The sequence below is a fragment of the Dendropsophus ebraccatus genome, chromosome 4, assembly GCF_027789765.1.
Source record: "Dendropsophus ebraccatus isolate aDenEbr1 chromosome 4, aDenEbr1.pat, whole genome shotgun sequence".
Taxonomy (NCBI): domain Eukaryota; kingdom Metazoa; phylum Chordata; class Amphibia; order Anura; family Hylidae; genus Dendropsophus; species Dendropsophus ebraccatus.
In genome coordinates, this window is record NC_091457.1 from 80,505,675 (window position 1) to 80,532,180 (window position 26,506).

The window sequence follows — 26,506 nt, forward strand, 5'->3', positions numbered from 1 at the left end:
TGGTCAGTGATTGGTTGAGCGACCCGTCACTGCAGAGACAGGTTCAAAAGTGTCAGTGGGGAAAAGGCAGGAGACTGAGGGGGGAGCATGAAGAGGTAAGCATAACAACATATTTACTATTTTCTTTGTAAAGCAAGGGCTGCACGGACATTGCTTCAAGCCTTGGCTCGCTTACAGTTCTTGGGTTGGGCCATCTAATGTGGCCCTTAGGGTCCATTTACACAGAAAGATTATCTGCCAAAGATTTGAAGCCAAAACCAGGAATGGATTTGAAGAGGAGAAATCTTAGGCTTTCCTTTATGACCTGTTCTCTGTTTATAGTCTGTTTCTGGCTTTGGCTTTAAATATTTGGCTTCAAATCTTTAGCAGATTTAATCTTTCTGTTTAAATGGACCCTTAGGTGAATGACCTGGAGTGAATGATCGTGTGTACCTAAATATCTATACAAAGACAGAAAGCAACCAGGTATAAAGAAAACAGCATAACTATTAGAGATGAGCGAACCTCAAGCATGCTCGAGTCCATCCGAACCCAATCGTTCGGCATTTGATTAGCGGTGGCTGCTGAAGTTGGATAAAGCCCTAAGGCTATGTGGAAAACATGGATACAGTCATTGGCTGTATCCATGTTTTCCAGACAACCTTAGAGCTTTATCCAACTTCAGCAGCCACCGCTAATCAAATACCGAACGATCGGGTTCGGATGGACTCGAGCATGCTGGAGGTTCGCTCATCTCTAATAACTATCTAACACGAGTTACAATAACTACACATGAAGAGAATTAATGCTAAAAAGGGGGTGGCATTTACATACTCGTAGCGGGATGACAATCCAATGGCGAGTATGTCATCTCATTGAAAATGACAGGATTTCTCTGCGAACTCACAGCATGAAATCCACTGTGGATACTGTGTGTGTGAACCCACCCTAAATGTAAATGAAAATACATCCATTCAGATCAAAGGGGGTGGTTATTATACAAAGCATATTCATCCTCCAACATACTGAGGGGAATAATAGCTGAGGCTACACCAGCACCACCACTACACAGTGAACTTAGCCAACTGTTTCTGTCTCCGCTCTCCCTGTGGTGCGGGCACTGAGCAGCTAATCGGCAGGGGAGCCAGCTGTTTGCACCCCACCGATTAACTATGTGATAGGCTATCAATTGTTTTATTCTGTAAAACCTCTTTTGATAATGCCCCTTCTGGTCCTAGTGGAGTATGAACTTGAAGAGCTACTATTCCGTGAAGAGCAAAATCCCTCCTCAGGGATCGATCTCAGGAGAAGTAAAAAAATTCCTTCCTGACCCCACATAAGTGGCAGTCTGATATCACCCTGTATCATCATCTGGCTACCACTACTGAATAATAAGGCTACATTCACACGCCTGTTCTGTCCGCTATTACGGGCACACAATTTTATTCATGTTATTCCATGACGCTGTTCACACGTCCGTATATGTGTACAGGGCTGTGATCTGTGCCACAAAAAATAGGGCCTGCTGTAATGTGGACCACATTTTGTGGCACGGATCGCTATGCTAATAATTTTTCCATCCGCTCATCAGATTGTGGGTACAGTCGCTTTAACCCCCTTTGCCCCTTCCAACCTGTCCTGCTCATTCCCCTAACATGACCGCTCCCCTCTAATGTGGTTCACCCCCTCCCTGCCTTTACCAACCTGTGCTGTCCTCACACCTGTCTACTAGAGATGAGCGAACCGGGTTCGAGTCCATCCGAACCCGAACGTTCGGTATTTGATTAGCGGTGGCTGCTGAACTTGGATAAAGCTCTAAGGTTGTCTGGAAAACATGGATACAGCCAATGACTATATCCATGATTTCCACATAGCCTTAGGGCTTTATCCAACTTCAGCAGCCACCGCTAATCAAATGCCGAACGCTCGGGTTGGGATGGACTCGAGCATGCTTGTGGTTCACTCATCTCTAATGTCTACTCATCCATCCTGGTAGATGGACGGATAGATCTGAAGCTGTATTTTCACTCCCTTGTCTTCATGCTCAATGTTCAACTTTTTCTATCACAGAACAATTCTTTGCTTATAGAACATAAAGCTGCACTCCCCCTGCGGCCTCCCTCACTGACTGCTTTATTTTCGAATTTGTCTTTAGTTACAGCCCACTCAGCCAATCACTGACTGAGACAGGGCAGCACCCTGGCTAGTGATTGGCTGAGCGGGCTTTAACTGTTAAGAAAAGTTTTTGTCAGGAGAGGGGGACAAAACCGGCCATTTTGTTGGTAGGGTTGTAGTTGTACATAATGCTGGGCACTGGTTGTCTGGGGATTAGAAATACATGGCTGCTGCCACCACCAGCAGCAGTGTCCGAGCAGTGACTAGGCTGCTCCACCAGACCCTGACAATACTAATGCGGGCTGTGAGCGCCTCATACAGCACCCAGACCCTGACCCAGCCGCCATGTTGGTTGGGACAAGCGGTCATATAGGTTGTCCCGTGTCTTTGTAGCTATAGATCCGCCCTCTGTGTTGGAATATACAGTCCTCTATAGACAACACTGAAACGGCAATTAAAGTAGTACATGTGCAACAACTAGACAGCTAGGGCGCTACGTCCCGCAGGGGATTCTGGGTATTGTAGTCTAGAAACAGCGACAGGAAGAGACAACAGCTCCCAGAATCCCACGCAATGAAGGCGGATTCCGTCCTGGGTATTCCCCGATTCAGAGGCAGTCTGTACCGCCGGTCTCCAGGCTGCAGCCGCCTCAGCGTCCCGTGTTGTGACGTCACCTCAGGTCGCCAGAGGAGAATGGCTGGGTAATAGAAGAAATAGGGAGCATAGGTCTTAGTATGCTTGCTGCAAACTCTTCAGCACCAGTGGCCATACATATGGCAGTGCGGTACTTATTGTCACACGCTATAACGAGCTGTTTCCCACCAGGATGACCAGTCCTGGCAGGAGATGGGATGTGTGCAGCCATTTGCAGCATTCTGCTTTTCAGTGATGAATTACTGACTCTGGCAGAGCTGCTGAGGCGCCTCTTTGACCTCTGCTGCTTGGCTTTGGCCCTGTGGCTGCTCTGTATAGCCAGTGGTGTCAGGATTGGGGGGGTTAGTCCTGCTGTCAGAGTGGTCCCATCATCTATCAGACATTGATAGCCACTGATATACCATCATACGCTCCTATCCTATGCACCAATATCTCTATTACCTGCCATGGACCACAAGTCTTCATGGTGGTCCCCAGTGGCTTCTGCCCACCCCACCAGCTTTGATTGATAGCTCCCACACAAGGACAGCTCTATAAATCTAAGCTAATGGGGTAAAGCTCAGATGACTCTTGGGTTCTGGCAGCATGGCAGTGATGACAGGTTCCCTTTAAGGACTGTTAAAGGGGTTATCCAGTGCTACAAAACCATGGCCACTTTCCCCTACCCTTGTCTCCATATAGGGAGGGGTTTCAAACTCAGTTCCATTGAAGTAAATGGAGCTTAAAGGGGGTTATCCAGCGCTACAAAAACATGCCCACTTTCCCCCTACTGTTGTCTCCAGATTGGGTGGGGTTTTGAAAGTCAGTTCCATTGAAGTAAATGGAGCTTAATTGCAAACCGCAGCTGAACTGGAGACAAGAGAGGGGGAAAAGTGACCATGGTTTTGTATCGCTGGATATAACCCCTTTAAGGAGTGTTAAAATACAAAAACAGTACACGTCTTTGTAGGATTTTAGTTTACATTTTGGCCAGAAACCCCCACTCCTGCCAAGGCTCGGCTGTGTTTTATCAGTGTGGTAGTGAAGATGCAACATTACTGCGTTCGTATTGGTTGTGGTCCATGATGTGATCTCTGTGGTTAAAGGTCAAACGCTGCCGATGAGATGGCTGCCTTGTGTTATGATCATTACCGCACCAAGCTCCCTAAGCAAGGCCAACCAGATAGCAGTAAGGAATGGACTCTGATGGCTGCAGTGATACAAGTGGAGTCTGTGGCAGGAAAGATGGACATCAAGAAAGGTGATATTATTTCCAACTCTTTCCACATATGGACTTTTTGACAGCATATTACAGCTAGAGTGTGTACAATTACATCCAGTGGCTGGCCACAGGAGCAAATAAAGGAAACACTCAAATAACACATCCTAGATCTGAATAAATAAAATAGTTTTATTGAATACGGTGTGTGGCTTTCACGTGTCAAGCTTTCTGTACGGTGTTGGGCTGTGAGCACAACCCCCATCTGTGGATGTCGGTCCCTCATACCATTCCAATGGAGTCAGTTTCTAACCGTTTGTGCAGACACATGCACATTAGTGGCCTTCTGGAGGTCATTTTGCAGGGCTCTGGCAGTGCTGCTCCTGTGTCTCCTTACACAAAGGAGGAGATAGCGGTCCTCTGCTGGGTTGTTGCCCTCCTACAGCCTCCTCCACGTCTCCTGGTGTACTGGCTTGTCTCCTGGTAGTGCCTCCAGCTTCTGGACACTACGCTGACAGACACAGCAAACCTTCTTGCCACAGCTCGCATTGATGTGCCATCCTGGATGAGCTGCACTACCTGAGCCACTTGTGTGGGTTGTAGAGTCCATCTCATGCTACCACGAGTCACTGGTCAGCCTGTAGTGTGGTTTTCCACTTTAATTTTGTGTGTGACTCCAAATCCAGGCTTCCTGGTAATAAATGTGATTTCCATTGATGAATTTTGTGTGCTTTTGTTGTCAGCACATTTAACTTTGTACAGAACAATTCAAAGTATTCAATGAGAATATTTCATTCATTCAGATCTAAGATGTGTTATTTGAGTGTTCCCTTTATTCTTTTCAGCAGTGTGTGTGTGTGTATATATATATATATATATATATATATATATATATATATATATATAATCATACAGCATAAGTCTGCAACAGTGAGGATTAGAGGTGACCTCCGCAAAAGGCGCCTAGGCAGGGGGGAACAATATCAGGGTGATGATGGGTTTCCTTGGCAGTTGGGACCTAACATACGAGTTATATAAACTGTGTAGCTTAGAGGTGTACGCCATTTACCCAACTGCTAATAATGTCAAAGCAAATGTTAAAGGGGTAGTGCGGCGCTAAGAATTTATTCACAAAATAACACACATTACAACGTTATACAACTTTGTAATGTATGTTATGTATGTGAATGGCCCCCTTCCCCGTGTTCCCCGACCCGTTGTATAACTTTGTAATGTGTGTTATTTTGTGAATAATTTCTTAGCGCCGCACTACCCCTTTAAATGCAAATTAAGAGAGGCGGCCAACTTCGTTGTTTTCAGCTTCTCTACCAGGAAAGCCCCTTTAATAAAGATCAGTGATACCAAACTTGCGGTCCTCCAATTGTTGTAAACCTAAAGTTCCTATTGTGCATAGACAGCCAAAGCTTTAGCTGCTCAGGCATGATGGGAATTGTAGTTTTGCAGTAGCTGGAGAGTCACAGGCTTGAAATATTGGTTTTAAACTGACTGATCTTCACATTCCACCCTCTTGTGTGCTATTCATCCTGTCCACTAGGTGGTGCAATGCCCCTATTTTAGTGATGAGAGAACCTGATGAATGTTGGGATTCATCTGAACCTAAATGCTGTGCATTTGACTATCACTGCCTGGAAAAGTTAGATGTAGCCCTAGGGAGTTCTGGAAAAAAAAAAAAAGCCCTAGGCATTAAACTTCTCCAGCCATTGGAAGGCAAATGCAGAGCATTCAGGTTCGGACAAACCTGAACGTCCAGCCGGTTTGTTTATCACTACTCTATTTGAAATTATCTATGATTCGGTATTATTGGCTTATTCAATATATTATAGTTTTTAACTGATACTTTCCCCTCTTATTATTCACAGTTGTTGCAATGGGAACTGGGACGAAATGTATTGGACAGTCCAAACTACGGAAGACTGGTAATTTGGACTACATACAGTCCTGACACTTGATAAAAAATCTTGTCTTGTTGTTATGTTATTTTGTTCAAATTAACTTTATAGATATTTGCAGAATAAATTTCAGTATGTCAGAACCAGACAAGAAGAGTTGTCATAAATTATGCACAAAGAAAGGTGAAAGTTTGACTATCACGGGACAGATAGTCCTGTGATAGTCTGTTCTTATAATGGCCATGATTGCAATAATCTCAGATCAGCCTAAGGGCCCTATTCCACAGTAACGATAATCGGCCGGATTGGCCCGATTCGGCCGATTATCGTTCGGTGAAATAGAGAGAACGATCAGCCGATGATCGTGTCATCGGCTGATCGTTAATTTAGGGCCAGATCTAGCAGATCGCCGCTCGTTTACAGTGTTGATCCAGCCCTCCTCGGCCCGTGGAATAGGACCCTTTAGCATAAATATTCATTGTAGTTGGGAGAAAGGGATAAGCAGATGTTAGACTTGCTTCTCTCACAGGAAACATGTTAAAATACAGATGGTTACATCCTCCCTGCTGTCAATGCAACATGAGCCTGCCCTTATAGAGAGGTGAGAAGAGGTTATGGTTTCGCCTGTTCCTGGCTATGAAGCAAATCGATCTTTGTTTCCTCTATGTGTAAAGCTGACCATGCAAATTAGATATATGTCTGCCAAAACCCTGGATCTTTGTGGGACCGGCAAGCCATCGAAATTTCATAGGGATTCCTGTCTGACTCCCAACAGTAAATGTCAGGGGAGATGAGGGCCGGGCTGATGGATTTCAGCTTTTTGCACGTTTTCTATTGAAAACACGTGCACGTTTAGTTCAGTGTGTGGGTCAGGTGGACGAGATGGCTGACAACTTGTGTGTGTCCAGCTTTAGATTGACTGTGATTTTAAGAAGCGGATATGCTGTAAATGTCTCTATTATACCTATTCAACTTGAGCACTGTACCATATGAGGAACAAGATGTAAAGTGGCACTGTATATAATGATAGATACAAGTCCTCTGTCATTAACTGTTATGTTATTTTTGCACAGGGGATATTCTCCAGGACAGTCACGCGGAGATAATTGCAAAGAGAAGTTTTCAGAGGTAAATATCTGAATTGCTGAATTATTTCAGGTAATAAGAACCATGCTTCCCTTACGTCCCATTGGCATCACAACATATGGGGTAAATTCGCCCCTGCGAGCCCCTGGGATGAAGGAATATTTAATGAAAAAATAACAATTAAATTTTAATCCCCTCCTCCATGAGGTATAAATAGGCTCCACCTCCCCCTAGACCTCAGTCTTTTTTTACTTCGTTGCTGTTAGCCCTAGGGGACTTTGTCCCTCCTCCGTTTTTATGCTTTGTTTACCTGTTGCATTCAGGTTTTCTCTCCAGGTAATGTTTGCTGGGATGCCGCTGGAGCCAGTGTACAGGTAGTATCCTGATATCCTGATATTTGCTTCTGCAGGTCTTAGCTTTTAAGTTTTTCTTACCTAGTGCGTCTTGGAACGCACTCTGCGTGTCACCCGAGCCACTGGCTTTTCTGCCAGTCGCGTTCGACTGTGGAACGCATCGGCGCTGCGTGCGTCTCAGCAATGCGTTCCGGGGGCCGGCAGCGGCGCTCGCTCTCTGCATGCCGGATTAGCTGTGTGTTCAAGGCAGAAGGTAAGCTGTTGCTACCTCCAGGTCTGGCTGTCTTCCTCTGGAAGGATTTTCTGTGGCTCATTTGGATCTAATAGAAAACATCTGAGTGCAAAGTGCTGTGATCTCTCTTCTATATACTTAAAAGTAAGTGTTGCTGCCACCTAGTGTCTCTTTCCGATATCACTCTAGCCAGGCTAGTGGTTTATATGTATTGTAAAACATTGATTATTTGCAGATGTCTGAAATGGAGACCAGTCCTGCTGCTGGCAAAAGACCTTCTAAGGAAGCACTTCATGTGCCGAGTGTGAGACTCCTCTACCTGACGGCTATGGATACCGTAGGAGGATCATTTTTTCCAGATAAGATACATCCTTTCATAAAAATATTTATGAATGCCTAAAAATATTTATAATGCCTAAGTACGCTGTCCTTCATGCAGACCTAAACCTAAGAGGAGCCTGATGTTCAGGATGTAGTTGTATGGGTCAAGGACTATGTGCAAAAGACTTTAGCGGCTAATGAGAATCGCCGCCCGTGTCCTAAGTTAAAGACCAAACAGAGTATTTCTCTCTCTTCTCCCAGCCTGTGAGTATATTACTTTATGGCTGTAGGATTATGGTCATTTTCAGTTTTACTGTGATTGATGAAGTTAACTCATCCTCTTCTTCTGAAACCTCTTCTACTTCTGAAGATGTGAAAGAATTATTCAGGGGGTATTTCACAGCTGATAGAATTCACAAGCTCTGCTAAGCTGTGTAAGCTGAAATACACCCTGAGGAAATAGAAGAGGATAGGATTGGTCCTCCTCAAAAAAAAAGCCTAGGGCTTTTTCTGTGGGTAAGACTTCATTGTCTATGTTACAGGCGGAATGGAAGGAACCGGAAAAGGCTCCGGGTTTGAGCAAGAGGTTTAAGACCTTATATGTTCTCAAGGAAGAACAATGTAAGGATTGGATTGAGCCTCCAAAGGTGGACCCGGCCATAGCCAAACTGTCAAAATGTACTGTGCTGCCTGCGGAGGACGGATCCAATCTTAAGGATCCGATGGATAGAAGGGTGGAGGTAGCCCTCAAGAGATCATATATGGCAGCGGCAGCCCAAGGGGCAGTCTCCATTTCTTCTTTGAGGTTTCTAGAAGCCTAAGAAGATGGCTGGCCAAGGTCCAGGAAAATTTGGAAGGTAGAGCTAGCAGGGACAAGGTCCTTCGCTCCTTAAAAAAGGTCATTATGGCCATTGACTTCCTCTGCGATGATGCATCTCAGGGAACCAGGTTAGCGTAAAAAAACTAGTACGCTCTCGACCGCTGCCGAAGGGCGCTATGGTTAAAACCCTGGGTTGGAGATGCTAACTCCAAAATTCAGCTCTGTAATATGGAGTTCCAGCCAGGTAGGCTGTTTGGCTCTGAGCTGGATAAATTAATGGAGGAATTGTCTGACAAGGAGGGGAAGTCCCTACCATTGTCCTATAAGAGCGGTGATTCCTTTCGCAGAGCAAAATCTCCTCAGCGAGGCAAAGGGAGATACCAGTACAGAGGTTGAGGAAGAAACTATTCCAGAAGAGGTTCCGGGAAGCAGCAGAATAAGGACATCGACTAGAAACCAGACTTCTGACGCAGAAGCTGTCCAGTGGGAACACATCGGAGTTTGTTTCTCGCTGCCTGGGAAGAATTAAGAAAAGATCACTGGGTGTTAAATATTATTCAAAATGGTTATGTCCTTCATTTATCATCTCTTCCTCCTCCAAGATTTCTTCTGTCAAGAAATCTTAAGCCAGAAAGACACTTAGTCCTAGAGACAGAAATTCTTTACCTCCTTTCCATTGAGGCTCTAGAGGATGTTCCTCTATCTGAGATCGGTCAGGGAGTTTACTCCCCAGTGTTACTAGTGCCGAAGCCATCAGGAAAGTGGAGGCTTATTATAGATTTGCGATATCTCAACAGGTGCATCGTAAAGAAGACGTTCCACATGGAGAACATAAGATCGGTAAAATCTATCCTCCAAGAGGGAGATTTTATGGTCACCATAGATCTACAGGATGCATATCTTCATGTACCGATTCTGAAGGCTCACAGGAGATTTTTAAGAATCACCATCCAAATCCAGGGGAAGGTAAGACACTTACAATTCAAAGTCCTTCCATCCGGAATACCTCCGCACCCTTTGTTTTCACATAGGTAGTGTCACCATGATGGTTCGCTTCCGTTTACAGGGGATAAAGTTATCCCTTACCTGGACGATTGGTTGATTATGACTCAGACTCAGTGCAACTGAATTCTCAGAAGATCCTATGTCCAGGACATACTTCAACAATTAGGTTGGCTCATCAACATAGAGAAATCAGACTTAATTCCTAATTCCTCCTCGTCAGGTATCCATAAGAACATTAATGCGCTTTCTAGGGCTCCTTGCCTCAGCTGCAGACGCGGTGCCATGGGCGTTATGGCACATGAGATTTCTTCAGAGAGAAGCACTAACAGTATGGAACCGAGGACTGAAGGACTTGGATGCGATGCATGTTCTATCGACTCAAACAAGACATTCTCTCATGTGGTGGAGACAAGTCAAACATGGAGTTTTATTTTCAGAACCACACTGGATAACCATCACGACAGATGCTTCAGGAACAGGTTGGGGAGCTCATCTGACAGTCATCACGACTGCAGGATCTTGGAGTCAACAGGAATCCGCTCTGCCCTCCAACGTGAGGGAGCTCAGAGCGATTTACCTAGCTCTTCTTCATTTTTCTCCTCCTATTTTACAGAGAGCAGTCAGAATCCGGATGAACGACAGGACCTGTGTGGCGTACCTAAACAGGGAGGTACCAGATCCCCTTCTCTCCTCAGGGAAGTAGAGAAGATTTTTCTGTTGGGCAGAAACCAGAATAACCAGACTCTCTGCGATTCATATCAGGGGTGTCGACAATATATTGGCGGATTGACTCGAGGCCTGACATTACCGGGGGAATGGTCTCTCTCAAGGAGAGTGTTCATTCAGTTAACCCAGAGGTGGGGGCTTCCTCAGAGAGACCTCATGGCATCAGCAAGCAATGCCAAACTGAGGAATTTCTGTTCCCTTTACAGGGCAGACAATCCCACGGTAGTGGACTCAATGACAATACCATGGACATACCAGCTGGCGCATATCTTTCCTCCCATAGCCATGGACATACCAGCTGGCGTATATCTTTCCTCCCATAGCCATGATTCCCAGAGTTTGACGAAGATCAGTATAGATCAGTCGTCAGTAATAATAATAACTCCCTTCTGGCCGAAGGGGTCATGGTTCACCCTGCCCATGAATATGAGCAGAGGGGAATTTTGGAGATTACCTCTGCATCTGGATCTAATATTCCAGGGTCAACATCTGTGCAGGAATCTTTCCAGCCTCAGCTTGACAGCTTGGAGACTGAGTGGACCGTATTAGACTCTAGTTTTTCTGAGAAGGTATAGTATACTCTTTCTCACGCTTGTAGTAGCACTACAAATAAATCTTATGCACGTATTTGGAAGATTTTTCAAGATTGGTGTGCAAGCAGGAGTATTGATGGACTTAAACCTTCTACTCCACAGTCATTGGAGTTTTTACAGGAAGGCTTCTATAAAGGATTAAAACCTAGTTCCATCAAGGTGCAGATAGCAGCCCTCTTTGCACACCTAAACTCACGTTTCTTTCAGATCTTGGAGGTAAAGAATTTTGTTAAGGCTAGACTAGGCCTAACCTGGTAAAGCAGGTAGACCCATGGGACGTATCCTTTGTGTTGAGACGCCTGTGTCTTCCTCCCTTTTAAGCCTTGGGAGGAAGTAGACTTCAAGTTAACATTGAAAGTTTCTCTTTTACTAGCCATTACCTCTGCTAAGAGAGTTGGAGAACTTCAAGCCCTTGGCTCCGCACCTCCATACGTGATTTTTTTCCCAAGACAAGGTTATCCTTAGGTTCCTTTCAGGATTCCTGCCTATGGTGGCTTCATTTGCCAACATCAACCAGCCAATAGTATTGCCTGTATTTTCTCCTACTGGATCATCTGAAGAAGACTTGGATCTTTCTTTATTGGACGTATCCAGAGCTATCAAGATCTATCTACATAGAGTAGGTGATTTTCGTAAAGACGAGAATTTCTTTATCCCTTTCGCAGGAAAGAACAAGGGGAGAAAGGCTTCAAAACCTTCAATATTCAGATGGATCTGTGACTCCATTGCCTTATGTTACTCCTCTGCAGATCTGGATCCACCAGAATTTACCAGGGCTCACTCTACTAGAGCTGTGGCCTCCACTTGGGCAGAGCGTGCCGCTGTGCCACTTGAGGACATATGCCAGGCGGCTACCTGGTCGTCTTTGACTACCTTTGTGAGATATTTCAGGCTAGATACTTCTTTCTTGTCAAGAACAACCTTTGCAAGATCTGTTCTTAATGCGGACGTAATAAATAACCCGCCCATTGGGGATAATGCTTGCTAATTCCCCATATGTTGTGATGCCAATGGGACGTAAGGGAAGCTAAAATTATTATGTTAATTTGTTTTCCCTAAGACCCATTGGCAGCACAAGACTCCCTCCCTGTGTTTTATGTTTCTTTATAATTAGACTGAGGTCTAGGGGGAGGTGGAGCCTATTTATACCTCATGGAGGAGGGGATTAAAATTTAATTGTTATTTTTTCATTAAATATTCCTTCGTCCCAGGGGCTCGCAGGGGCGAATTTACCCCATATGTTGTGCTGCCAATGGGTCTTAGGGAAAACAAATTAACATAATAATTTTAGCTTGTTCCTCAGAGGCAAATAGCAGACTTTTTTTTTTTTTTTTTTTTTTTTAAAAATTAAAAATTTTTTCAAACAAATACTGTTCAATAAAAATAAGCAACATGGGGGGAGGGCCAATGAGAAAGACAGAAGAGTTCTGGAAGACACCATAAGTCCATGTCAGTGCAATATTGGTGAAGTCCATTTGTAGTTTACCATCCTTCAAACATAGTGAAACAGTTAAATCCAGCATGTAATCTGTTGCCAATGGTCTCCGGTTCTATGCTGCATGTTGAGAAGAAGAGAACCTTTCCAAAGCACTACTTAGCTGTGATGACCCTATCCTGAAACTGCTAGCAAAAACGTGGATACAGAGAATAGGGGGGGGGGGGGGGGAGAAGATTTGAGATGCATGGATCCTAATGACAGTAGAACTGGTCACGCCAATGGGCGCATAAGGTTTGAAACCGTTGTAGACCATGGGATCATTCCCTATGAGGTTCTGTTCCAGAAATTATGTGGCTGTCTGATGCGGTCCTTGATGTAGGAGTAGTCTAATAATGGGTGACCATATAGCAAAAAACTTTTTAACTCGGGCTTCCTTTTGCAACTATGCCTCCACCTAATCCCTTCTCAGGTTTGTGAGGGGGATTTATGTCAGTGTCAAGATGCTGCCCAAAGAGGGCCAGAGCTGGTTGTAGGGGAAATGCATGGGGAACATGTGTAATGGCAAAGATGTGTTCTGCGCCAAAATTATTTAATTTGGGGACAATCCCATAAGCAGTGGAACAGGCTGAGGTAGGGAGATTACCCATGAAAAAGTTTAGTTGGCAAGGGAGAGAAAAAGAAGAAAGCGGGCACCGGCGCCTCGTGTGATACCTCAATACACCAAGGATAAGGATTATGTGAGAAGGTGCTCACCTGGATGCCACTTGGGCTTTGTGCATATCACCCCTCAACAGGGTACAACTCCGAATCCAGGGTCTTGTTAGGTGACAGTCCACTGTATAGGGGCCTACTACCTCTAGGGACTGCTAAGCTGACTGTACCAAAAACACAGGATACTCCCAAAATAGTGGGGCCCGTGGAGAGAATAAGTGAATAAAATAAAAAGGAATTAAGGTACTCACGGTCAGCGCTGTCCACATAGAGAAGTGGCCGAAAGATTTAGAGGTCAGTATCTACTACAGCCATGTGTAATGCTTCACTGCTGATGTTGTGAGTGTCAGGACGCTACTTCCCTCCCTGTCAGTGCCTCATGGAAGTAGCGTCTTAACACTCACAACATCAGCAGTGAAGCATTACACATGGCTGTAGTAGATACTGACCTCTAAATCTTTCGGCCACTTCTCTATGTGGACAGCTCTGACCGTGAGTACCTCAATTCCTTTTTATTTTATTCACTTAAAGTTTAGTTGGGGACTTATGTAGCCTCTGTTTAAGATTTTCACTGACATTTCCTAACAGGATGTCGATGGGCTAAATTCGAGCGTTTTGATCAAAAGCTGAGTGCTGATGGGGAAAATTGAGGGTCATTTGGTTATACCATAGGTCGTGATTGTGTAGTCAAGGTAAAACCAGAGGAACATATAGTTGCTGGAAATAAGACCCTCAGTCTGGGAGAAGGCAGCCAGGTGGGGACACAGCAGATCTCCCCAACCCTGTGGTGACAGAGGGAGGGACTGAAATTGCAAAGCTTTTTGCCTGTAAGAAATAGCACATATGGGGGTGTAGAAAATCATATTTCAACCACGCCTGGGAGAACAAGAGAATTTCTTGGTGGCAGGGTTCACAATGTCTTTCACGATTTTCAGTCTGCTAGACCGCCATCGCCGTAATATTGGATGAGGTCTTCTCTAGTGGAAGAGATGGTTGTCGCAAAAGAGAGACCACTGGCCAGACTGATCTTGTATGTGATGAATAGCGTTCCACAACCTCCACACTGGGTTCGCTCTTTGAGCCTACGGGACAGATGAGTAGAGGGAGTAAAGTAGAGCATGAGGTGAAAGATTTCCTATCAGATATGTTTGTTCCCTTTCCACACAACGATTATCTGACAGATTTTTGCAGCCAAAACCAGGAATGGATTTAAAAAGAGGAGAAATCTCAGTCTTTCCTTTATGATTTATAGTCTTTCTGGCTTTGGCTGCAAAAATCTGTCAGATAAGGGACCCTTATATTATCTGGGAGTATCATGATGTGTCCTGAAACCAATCCTGCAGAATTCTCATGTTGGCCGCTATGAACGATTGTGCTAGCAATAGGCCAGGCTAAACTGGCAGATCAGTGAAGAACAAAAAAAAAAACGATTGTATTTTTTTTCAGCAGATAATTATCAGAAAATCTTATTTATAGCCACAGCGAACTTTGGTTTCTATGTAACATACAGGTTATGGTTAGCTAAAATCTGTAATTTCAGCCAACCATTATATTATGTGCATGGCCAGCCTTAGTGGGGATACTATCCTATTGCTGTGCTGTAGCTGAGAGACGTGCAGAAAAGAATGTCTCTTGTGGTATGTTTGCCCTCTTTATCCTTGGCATATTTACTCTGTTATACTGTGCAGGGGCTGCAGACAACTTGTTTACTTGACAAAAGCCAGAACTGAAGACAGACAGAAATCTATGGAGATTCTGTTTTTTCTCACCATACAATGCATCAGTGATTTCCCTTTAATGTGTCATCTAAAATCCAGGCAATGTGATAACTTGTTATTTGCACTATAATGTGGAATTTCACAAGAGAAGGAGACTGAGCAAGGAGAACTTATGGGGCCATTCCTTAGTTTAATACACAGAGCTATAATAGCACATTTTTACATTTGGCACTCCAGGCTTCTTTAAGTGAGAATTACTTCCCTTCCTATTGCATAAAATGTGTGCTCTGTACAGAAAAGGCAACGTTAACCAAGCCGCACTCCTTCAGGGGGACTTCTTATTTAAAGGATCTGTAATATTTAGACACATAGGGGTAGATTTATCAAACTGGTGTAAAGTAGAATTGTCTTGGTTGCTAGGGACAACTAAGACAATTCTACTTTACATCAGTTTGATAAATCTCCCATAGTGAATATTGTTATAAATGAACGTTTAAATACCATCTTTCATTTGTGACAATGAATAAAGTATCAGCATAAGTGCAGAAATGTGCAGTGGCCACTCAGAATGCTGTCCTTGCAGACAGGACACTTGGCTCATGTTCTGCTGGCAGCTGATCTGTTATTAGTTCTTGCCAGTAGACCGTAGTAAGGGATTTGCTTTCTTGTCTCGGCCAGGTATCTCCTCCACCAGCTTTCCTCAGCGCTGTCAAGGAGCCAAGATTGTGTGCTTGTTCCTGGAAGTGATACCAGTAAGTGGACGCTGAAGCCAGGGGTCTCGTTTGTTTTCTTCACTAGTCACACACCATGTAAGTGTCTGCCTGCTCAGCTCATTGTTTCTAGCCACCCTGGGAATACAACTATGGGTCCAGTCCAAAAAAAAAAATCATAAAGCTTGTTTTACAAATCTGTGGATTCTAGTAAAAGGAAAAATCTAGAATTCTGTAAATGCTTATCTATTATTATATCTCATTGCTTTTTTGTTGCTTCTTGAAAAGCTAGGTGACAACCATTGTGATCGCTAGAACACTATGGTCACCAAGCTTTCCTTGCATCCTGAATAGTAAATCTGGCTAGGCTTGCAGTGAAGGAGCAATAGATTAAAACTGTGGAAATTAGCTGTTCAGGAATATTTTGGGAAGCAGAGTGTTGTCTATTGCCAAAGTTGCTCTGGCATCTGTTTTTGTCAATTAGCATTCCCTATAGTTCTGTTGTACCCCCAATGGCTCTTTGCTGTGGCCTGGGTTGGAGGTCCTTTCCTGTCATCTATATTCTGTATTCATGTAATGTATTATATTCTTTGCACGCCATAGAATATTAATAGTATTTAATATATTATTTGCCCCTTTAGGTGGTGATGCGTCAATTATACCCATGCTTACCATAGAAGACCAGCTGTGTCCCACAGCTATGTCACCATCAGAAGTGACACCCTTACTGTTCACTACCAACAATAAAAGGAAGCAGGCAGGTTGTGATTCTCCAGCTGCTAACAAGAGAATAAAACAAGGTGGATCTGATAAAGAAGATGGGGGGAAAACTGAACTCAGACGTAAGGAAGAAAGTGCAGATTTTAAACCTGAACCCTTAGATGTGTATAGAACTGGAGCTAAGTGTGTTCCTGGTGAGCCTCAAGATAGACGCAATTCAGGGGTGGACTATCACACTGTTGGAGTCCTTCGTGTCAAGCCAGGCCGGGGAGCCCGCACTATATCCATGTCCTGCAGCGATAAGATGGCTCGATGGAACGTGCTTGGCTGCCAGGGGGCACTGCTCATGCACTTTCTACAGAAACCCATTTACTTGTCTTCTGTTGTGCTGGGGAAGTGCCCATTTAGTCTGCAGTCTATGGAGAGGGCTCTGCATAGTAGGTACTGCATGGTCATAATCCCTTGCTAAATAACTGGGTGAGGCAGCAGGCACTTAGACTTTTTATTCTTTTTCAGATGCCAAAATGTTTCTGGTCTACCTGAAGGATTCCATGTGCATAAGCCACAGATCCTACAGTCACATTTACAGTTTCATCATGGGAGGGATGCACTAAGAAAAGCCGGTGATGCAAGAAAGCTGGTTCCTTGTGGGGCAGGTGAGAACACCTATTGTATACGATATATGTAAGAATCTAAACCTGACCCATGAGCAATGACTGTTAGACAGCTAAAGGGTATGTCTGTACAGATATCTTTATATAATATAGGGGCACAACACTGGAGACTCTATTAGAGAGAGGCTTATCTAAGGTGAAGTGGTACAGTAAAGGCCTTATTACACAGGACAATTATCTGTTATATCAGGCAGATATCTCTCAGTGTTATAGGAGATGTGTAGCCAACGGCTTATGAAAGCAAAGCATGAGGTTGTGTTTATAGAGACCTGATCATATCATACATGTTATGTGTTTTGTTTTGTTTTTAACTTGAGTAGCTCTACCCATCATGCTCAGTTTGTCATTATTATATAAAGAAAATATATCAACTGCACTCCAGCGTTCAGTGCTTATTATGCAATCTTTTATTCTTAAGTATTATTAACAAACATAAAGATTTTGTATACCCAAATCAGGGATATGGAAAAGGCTGTAAAGAAATGTGCCTACAAGATCTTTGTTTGTCAATAATACTTAATGAAAGAATAACAGATGGCATAATAAGCATTGAACAGTGGAGTGTAGTTGATATATTTTCTATAGATTCTTTCTATTCAAACTGCAGCATTATCTGTGCACAGTCATAGTATTTCCTATACAGTTTGTCATTAGGTTACCTTGAGTATGTGAAGGGATTCTTCAAATTGATTATTACTGTAGACTACTTAACTCTCCCCCATTAGAGCAGATCTTATAGTACTACTGTGTGATATGGTTTATTAGGCTGCATGAGCCTGTTTGTTAGTCACATGTGGCAGGTCTGATGCCCATCCAGCTGCAGTCTGTTCAGTTCTCCTCCTGAGCTGTGAGTGATGAGAATGTAGAGCATAGACCTATATTCATATTTAAAACAGATCACTATAGTAAATGGCAAACACAGCTCTGCTACATCTGTGCCACATTTACAAATGAAAAATGGAAAAATTGTCCAGCATTTGACTATAGATGTGTTCCTTGGATGTGCTGACGATCATCATGATTTATTTTCTTTTTTTGTGACTTTTGTTTCTTGATTTACTCTCTATTATACCTTTTGGTAGTAAAGTAAAAAAAAACATGACTTGTTAGGGTTATTGCCATTTTTATACCAAATAGAATGAACTTGATATGTGCACCATCTCTTTTCTGCAGCTATTAGTTGGTGCGCTGTCCCACATCAGCCACTAGATGTCACTGCGAACGGCTACAGACAAGGCACGACGAAGAAAGCAATTGGCACACCACAGTCCAGGTAGGAAATATATTTACAGGACTGTAATGGAGCACGGTTGCTAGACTAAAGCATGCATGTGGCCCTTATTATTGCAGACTGTTAGTGAAATACCATACTATAAAGAGTAATAGCAGTGATGAATGGCATCCTCTGCTGATTCAGCCTGATGTTGTAATGACTGATCACGGTAACTGCACATTAATGTATTGACTCCACATTATTTGTGGTGCTTTCATGATGTGAGGTTGTATAACTCCTGCTGTATGTATTGGTCGTTGATTTATGGTTATTTCTCTAGATCCCGAATCTGTAAAGTAGAATTATTCCATGCGTTCCTTCATCTAGTAGAGAATCTGTCAGAAGAGCAGACTCCAGACTCACTCAGGTAAAATATTATAAGCAGTTAAAAATTAGTAACATTATGGGAATACTGTACACCTGTAATACAAACGTATTCCAGATGAAATGTCCGTATGTCATCAGCATTGCATCCTTACTTTACAACATACTGATGTCTCGTCGTCTTCCAGGCAGGAAATTTAATGACAAAACAAATGAATAATAAAATCAATGAAAATACTGATGACATATGGATGAAACATGGATGCTCTCCATAGACTTTAATGGGTGTATTCCATTCGCAGAACAGATAAAAGTAGCACATGCTACTTCTATAAACCAACTTTAGGGTGCTCTTACCCCCTCTAGCTCCTCTCTCTACACCTGGTTTTGGTTTAACAAACTTTACCACAGAACCTGATAAACACCTAAATGCTTCCTCAACTATTCAGCCTGGAAATGGTCTCTCTAAAATCACATAATGAACAGCGACACTGGCCAGTATAAAGACCTGCTAGAGACTTATGTCAAGAATTGCCAATATGGTGTAACGGTCGGCAGATTAGTAGCTCTACTACTCTCATAGGGTGTGACAATTTGGCCAGTTGCCTGGTATAAAGGATCTTTGGGAGTGGATTGGGATGTCACTTCATATTGGGATTCACATATGGGTGGATGCAAAAGTATTAATTGTTTGTTAAACAGCTGTTCCACACACATAGCATGGAAAACTCCCCTGGCTATGTTCTTTCTTGGCCCAAACTAAGCCACGCAGTGCATGTCAGGACAGATTGTATCCAGTGTGGGCGGTTCTCTGTGCTAAACACCCAGATCTAACAACTGATACATTTTACCTGCACCAGTTACAAAATTCCTTTAACCCCTTAAGGCAGGCATGTCCAAACTTTTTTCGAAGAGTGCCAAATTAGATGAAGTGAACATGTGCGAGGGCCGACCATTTTACATGCTACATGCAATATGCTTTATAACACAGGCAGATAATAGCAAGCTGGATACCTGGGGGGCCGTAAAAGTTCGGAACGCGGGCCGCAAATGGCCCTCCGGCCGGACTTTGGACGTGCCTGCCTTAAGGTCAAAGCCTATTTTCGTTTTTGCGCTTTTGCTTATTCCATTTTAAGTTTAAAAGTCCATAGCGCTTGCATTTTTTCACCTAGAGACGTATATGAGCGCTTATTTTTTGCGAAACCAATTGTACTTTGCAATGACAGGCATTATTTTTCCATAACATATGCTGCGAAACCGGAAAAAAATCATTTGCACTGTCAAATTGAAAAAAAAACGAATTTGTTTTGATTTCGGGGAGTTTTGCATTTACGCCGTCCGTCCTATGGTAAAACTGACTTGTTATGCATGTTCCTCAAGTCGTTACGATTACTATGATATTTAACATGTATAACTTATATTGTATCGGATGGCCTGTAAAAAATTCAAACCATTGTTAACAAATATACATTCCTTAAAATCGCTCCATTCCCAGGCTTATAGCGCTTTTATCCTTTGGTCTATGGGGCTGTGTGAGGTGTCAGTTTTTGCGCCATGATGTGTTCTTTCTATCGGTACCTTGATTGCGCATATACAACTTTTTGATCGTTTTTTATTACATTTTTTCTGGATTTGATGCGACCAAAAATGCGCAATTTTGCACTTTGGAATTTTTTTGCGCTGGCGCCGTTTACCGTGCGAAATCAGGAATGTGATTAATTAATAGTTCAGGCGATTACGCGCGCGGCGATACTAAATATGTTTATTTATTAATTTATATTTATAAAATGGGAAAAGGGGGGTGATTTGGACTTTTATTAGGGGAGGGGATTTTTTATTAATAAAAACACTTTTTTACTTTTTTTTTACTGTAACTAGAAGCCCCCCTGGGGGACTTGTATATAGACAGCACTGATCTCTCATAGAGATCAATGCTGTGTATATACACAGCAAAGATCGATTAGATCGGTCATAGATTACTATGGCCTGCTGCAGGCCATAGCAATCTATTGCCGAGCCGGGATCAGCGTCATTCCGACGCTGAGGCCCGGCACGGGCAGAAGAACGGATCTCCCCCCCGCGATCGCATTGCGGGGGGGAGATCCGTCCCACTAGACACCAGGGATGTGTTTACCTAAGCCTCTAAGTGCAGCTGTCAGGTTTGACAGCTGCACTTAGAGGCTTAATTAGCCGGCGCGGCAACGGGACCCGCGCCGGCTAATAGAGGCGCTGCACGTGTCAGCCGGGATCAGCGCCGTTCAGAGCGGGGTCCCGGCGGGACCCCGCTCTGAACACCCCGAGCGGCACCATGACGTATCAGATACGTCATGGGTCGCTAAGGGGTTAAACCCTACAGGACTTAGGCCCCGTTCACACAGAGCAAGAGTGGCGGAATTGTCCGCCAGCCTCGGTGTCATAATGACAGTCTATGGACGGTGCGCGCGCTCCATCTCGCGGCACTGAAGAATGAACATGTTCATTCCTCAACGCAGGGAGAAGAGCCGCACAAACCTTCCATAGACTGTCATTATGACACCGAGGCTGGCAGCATTCTGTGGCGGACAATTACGCCATTCTCGCGTGAATGGGGCCTTACTCACCGATTCTTAGCAATCATTTCAGCACCTCTGCTGCTCAGATCGTTTGTTGTAAACTCTTGTATGCTGTTCCATTTTCATGATGGTGCTGCCCAGAAAACTACATCTTAGGGTGTTTCCGTGCCCCCAGCAAACACCCTGATCTAACAACTGATACATTTTACCTGCACTTAAAGGGGTACTGCAATCATTCTCTCTTGACGCTAAAACCCTATTGGGCGTAATCACCGATCCCCCATGATCTGAGCAGAGTTTTTATGCTGCTCAGATCGTCCACTGGAAATTTTTCTATGTTCCATTCTATTTTACACGTCCCATTTTAAAGATGGCGCTGCCCGGGAAACTATATCTCCCGGCATGCTATGCGCCTTCCCCGCCGTCTACTAGTCCCTGTCCTACATCATCTGTGGGCCAGGTTAGCAATCTCTTTGTATAGCTAACCCAGTCCATAGAGGAGCAGTCTCAAACGGGAGGGTAAGGGGGGAATCAGCCGAGGCAGGAGAGGACTACAGGAAAATAATATATGTTGCAAACAGGGGATTTAGGAATGGGCATTTAAAAGTACGGCCAAGCTGCCAGAAGTGACGCCACGGCTGCGTTTCAGCACAGTTTTTTTTGTGCCTTGACATCAGCAGCAGAGGGCGTTTCTTGCATTGGGCTAAGCTGGCCTCCTGTCCAGATGCAGCGCTGGCCCGTACTCTCGAGATAAGTAAGAGTACACCCTACAGGGCAGAGCCGTACTCTCGCTTACTGCTAAAGTAAAGCACAGCGCTGTGTCTGAAGAGTAGGGCAGCTTAGCCTGATGCAAGAGTGACCCTCTGCAGCTCATGTCACAGCACAGAATGGTGGTGCTGGAACGCAGCTGTGCCGTGCCATCACACTTCTGGTGGCACAGTACAAAGTAAGCTTGGCCGGAGTACCCCTTTAAATAGAATTAAAAATTTCCTGGACAAAATACCACTTTAAACATTGTAAACATAAATATATTAAAAAGCTGCAGAAAATTTTAAGCTTTATATACATGAGACCAGGAAACCCCCTTTATTTTGCAGCTTGGGTGCTGTGTGCCATTTATGGACCCCCATGTTTCTCCTTGTACATGGCATTATACAGTGCAGAAAATAAATACATGAGCCGTTTGGATGTTGCTTTTCTGATGTCAGAGCTGGCAGCAGTGCCAGGAAAAGTTGGCTAATGTCTGCAGAAGGGTCCGGCCCTGGTGTCACGATTACACAGAGCTTGCACTATGAATGAGCCGCCTATTGCCAGGAGAACATGGGATTGTTTTGATGCATGTTTTCTTGAACTGCTCTTAAGAGACAAAATATGGCACAGTGTATCAGTATGGGGCCCACCTATCGGGTTCCAAAACAGTATAGAGCTTTGTGCGTAGATTACACTGGATACACACATACCTGCTCTTACTCAAAAACAGCGCCCCCTCTGTCCTTGGGTTGTGTGTGGTATTAGAACTCCTTTCACTTGAATGATCTATAATAACACACATAAATTGAGGACAAGAGTGGATCTGGTTCTGAGGGAACAAATGCAACTGTTTTTTTTCATCCTGGATAACCCCTTAAAGAGGCACTGTCTCAAAGTTACTCCCTTTATTGTTTTTAAAAACATTTTCTATGTTTAAATCCATGATAGATATATATAGCCAAACTATGGTCCAACAGGAAGTCCCAGTCCTATGCGTGCTCATACAGGGAAAGACACCTGTTCATCATACAGGTTTATATCATGCATGTTTACCAATAGACACTGCACTGTGTTATGCAACAATTCAGTCAGTATAATGTCACTGGTTAATGAGGATCTGGTGCTGTGTGACAGTAGAGCTGACCATACAATGTGAGCACCCCATGTTTCTCTGCTACTGAATGTCACATGTGCAGTGAAGACTTGTCCCTTTTGAGCAGCTAAAAGACCAAATATCAGCACAGAGGGAGCATGAACCACAGTTTGGGCGGGTTCACACTACGGAAAGTGTCATGTCACTTCTTTTAGCGGATCGCGGAATACGCCAGCCCATAGAATGGTGTCTATGGAACCGGCGGAAAAGCGTGTGCCCGTGCGGGCGGACAGCTGACGGAATTCCGCGGACATTGTCTGCAAGAATTCCGTAGTGTGAACCCTCCCTTTGACAGGAAGGGAGACACCTAGTGGCTATATGTATAAAATTGATTGAAACATAGAATATCCCTGTTTATTTTTTTTCTGCAACAGTGGCTCTTTAAAGAAATATTCCATTCAAACATAACTTTTAATATGTTCCTGCCCATGGTGAGACTAACAATTCATTCCGTGCTTAATGTTATCTATTCAGTCCCCTTCACCCAGTTCTGAGCTGCTGCTTTCTTTTGAAGACACAAAAACTATGCTTGGGCTTTCCTGTCTGTCTCCCCCTCTCTGAACTTACCCTTTAAGGCTGTGTTCCCACATGCATAAAAATGTATGCGTTTGAAACCATCCTCTTGCGTTCACCAGTGGCCGGACGGTTTTGTCCAAATTCTCTGCAAAATTGCCACTGCAGTTTTTGAGCCAAAACTAAGTGGATTCGAAATACAAAGGAAAGACTTCTACTTCATTTTCCTTCCGTCACACACTCCTGTGTGTGGCAGTAGCTGTAACATAGCTTTGGGGTGATCATTGCAGTTTATTACAGTGGCCTAAAACTGTTAATAGTGGATCGGCAGTGTGCCAACACCTGACACTCCCACCGATCAGCACAACTGTAGTGGCACCAGAAATGGTGTATGGGAGCTAGAAGCCTTGGTTTCATACACTGTAGTGGTAGCTCTAAGTAACTGCAAAGCAGCTCCAATTCCTGCAGATAGACCATGAATAGGAAACCCCTATTAATTCATATGTTAACTTATAGGAGTCACATGAGTGTATGTAGTTTGACATATTAACAATTTCGCTATGATAAAAAAAAAGTGTTCCCCCCCCCCCCCCCCAAGTCTTGTGGTCTAAACTGTGGGCACATGAAATAGCAATACTTGGCATCTTGAAAAAGAAGTCATAGAGTAAATGAATAGGATGCTGACATTTCACACCCATGATTACAATAAGACAACTTATCATCACTCCACTTCTCATTTAGATAAAGGTCTGTAACCTATTGTAAACTAGTAAGGCGTCTTATCTGTGATAGCGCTTGCGTACACATCCAATGCTCTGCACAGAGTGCTGGCAATTATCAGTTCTTATCATGTATTGATGTGATCTGACAGCTTGCGCATGGTATTTAACTTATCCCTGTATACTCTGCTATAAGACAGCTGTCAGTACAAGGGTGGTCTATTTAACCAGTATGGGCAGAGCTGGCTGTGCCGAGTGGGGTATGTTAAGAATGAAAGGCCAATTCTCTTTTATTATGTCCTCAGGGTGGCACCACACCTTCACATACATCCTGCTGATATATGTTTTTATTAGGTGCAAAAGGTCTATATGTCATTAGGTTGCCCTTCAGTTATGATGGTAAGAATTCAGCCACTTCTTAGTTCCATTTGATATAAAATAAATACAAAAAAATGGCCTCTTCTTCTGTGGTACTCAGAATTTCCAACTAGCTCTCCAAGTGTCCTGGACGAGAAAATATTGCTCTTAGGGTATGTTCACAATAAGCAAATGGAGCATCAGATGGCTCTATGGGAGGGCTTGTGTGCCTCCGCTCAAAGAATTGACACTGAAGCAGGCATGATTTCGCCCCATTTGCTCAGTGTGAACATACCCTAATGCAGTGATATATGGGCAGGGAACATATCACTATAACTAAGCAGACTTGCCATTCAGGAAAGCTGGATGTTCCATATTGGTTATCAATCAGCTTTCCTAGAAAAATGTACATATTTTCACGTGATACATTATTTTATCCAATTTTTCTCCAGGGAATTGAAGACATATTGTGATTATAAAGAAGCTGCTCTGTCTTACCAGGAAGCCTGGAGGCAGCTGCGAGAACAAGCATTTACATCCTGGATCCGAACATCACGGGATTACCTGAACTTTAGCTAATACCCAAAGTATATATCACTGAACTAAGAGATGGACATGAAATGTGCCCAATTGGTTGTCACTCCTTATTTCCAACATAGAAGTGAAGGAGCTTTCATTCTTTGCATAGGTGGAAGACTACCTGCTTTAATAGGATGCAATGCATTGTCCAGAATTTAGACATCTTGAAATGTATTTTCCATATACTGTATGTACTTCGTTGGTACGCTCTTTGTAATCACACCCTTCAGATTTGTTGCAGCTGTCCTATGTTTTTGAACAAGGGTTACTGAAATCCATGAATATGCTTCAGGAAACCTATTCAGATGTCTGCAACAAATCAGCTGAGGGTTAATATTTTTGGCTATAGCCTTTGGTTAAAAAAGTTATTACAGATGAGTGAATTTACAGTAATAACAAAGTGAAGCGCTGCCTTCTAGCTGACTAATGCTCCTGCCCAGGTGCAGGGAAAATCTGGATCTAGTCCTGAGAAACTTCTCCCACTTTCCAAGGATTGGATCCATCTTTTCCCAGCACCTGGGAAGGAGCAACATGGAGTGGAGCAGATTTCAAAACCCACAGCCTGATGAGCAGAATGCAGACAGGAACAAAGCAATTTGCTTCATTTTTACTGTAAACTTGCTCATCTCTGGTTGTATTGCTTCTGCCAGTACTACATTGACATACTAATGCTGTTTCATATAAAGAATCAATAAGGGGGTATTCTCATCTGGGCATGTTATTCCCTATCCTTTGAACCCCTAGAGATAGTCTTGTTACCCATTTTCCTATAGATAGGAAATTATCTCTTTAGGGTAGCTCTACACGTCGCGGATTTAACTCTGCAAGTTTGCCGCGAATCCTGGTAGTGTGAACGTCTATGGGGTTACATATCCGCAGCGGAATTTTCATTCTGCTGCGGATATGTAACCTGGCCCCTTTATCCCCCCCACTGTCTGCAGCCACCGTCCCTGAGCATACATTACCTACTCGGCACCGCGGCTGTGTGTGAGGCTCCCCAACAGCCAATCAGTGCTGCCGTGCACTGATTGGGAGCCTCATGCACAGCCGCGGCGCTGAGCAGGTAATGTATGCTCCAGGATGGGGGTCTGCAGGCGGTTAAAGGGGTTTTCCGGCGAAAATCTCTCTTACAAATCAAATGGTGTCAAGATTATATAGATTTGTAATTTACTTTTATTTATAAGTCTCAAGTCTTCCCATACTCATTAGCTACTATATGTCATGCAGGAAATGTTGTTTTATTTTCAGTCTGACACAGTGCTCTCTGCTGACATCTCTGGCCGAGACAGGAACGGTCCAGAGCAGGAGAGGGTTTCTATGGGG

General features: G+C 43.7%; 1 protein-coding gene across 4 annotated transcripts; it reads left to right on the plus strand.

Moving 5' to 3' along the window:
• The first annotated feature begins 2,247 nt into the window (after positions 1–2,247).
• ADAT1 (adenosine deaminase tRNA specific 1) lies at positions 2,248–26,133 on the plus strand. Of its 4 annotated transcripts, none has more exons than XM_069966147.1 (10): positions 2,248–2,261; positions 3,834–3,988; positions 5,827–5,883; positions 6,930–6,984; positions 15,538–15,668; positions 16,211–16,730; positions 16,806–16,945; positions 18,137–18,236; positions 18,517–18,603; positions 25,057–26,133. In XM_069966147.1, the coding sequence occupies exons 2-10, from the start codon at positions 3,853–3,855 to the stop codon at positions 25,181–25,183; spliced, it is 1,353 nt and encodes a 450-aa protein (XP_069822248.1). In that variant the 5' UTR covers positions 2,248–2,261; positions 3,834–3,852; the 3' UTR covers positions 25,184–26,133. The 4 variants fall into 4 exon arrangements, with proteins under 4 accessions (XP_069822248.1, XP_069822245.1, XP_069822246.1 ...); XM_069966144.1 differs by lacking the exon at positions 2,248–2,261 and adding an exon at positions 2,466–2,795; XM_069966145.1 differs by lacking the exon at positions 2,248–2,261 and adding an exon at positions 2,466–2,795 and having other exon boundaries at positions 15,538–15,611.
• The last annotated feature ends 373 nt before the right edge of the window (positions 26,134–26,506 follow it).

What these genes read in the sequence shown, in the direction of transcription:
- ADAT1 (XM_069966144.1), top strand. Translation starts at nt 2,668, where the DNA reads ATGAAGGCGGATTCCGTCCTGGGTATTCCCCGATTCAGAGGCAGTCTG. An exon ending in CTTCACTAGTCACACACCAT is followed by an intron (nt 15,669 to 16,210) that starts GTAAGTGTCTGC and finishes TTGCCCCTTTAG; the next exon opens with GTGGTGATGCGTCAATTATA. An exon ending in ATTGGCACACCACAGTCCAG is followed by an intron (nt 18,237 to 18,516) that starts GTAGGAAATATA and finishes TTATTTCTCTAG; the next exon opens with ATCCCGAATCTGTAAAGTAG.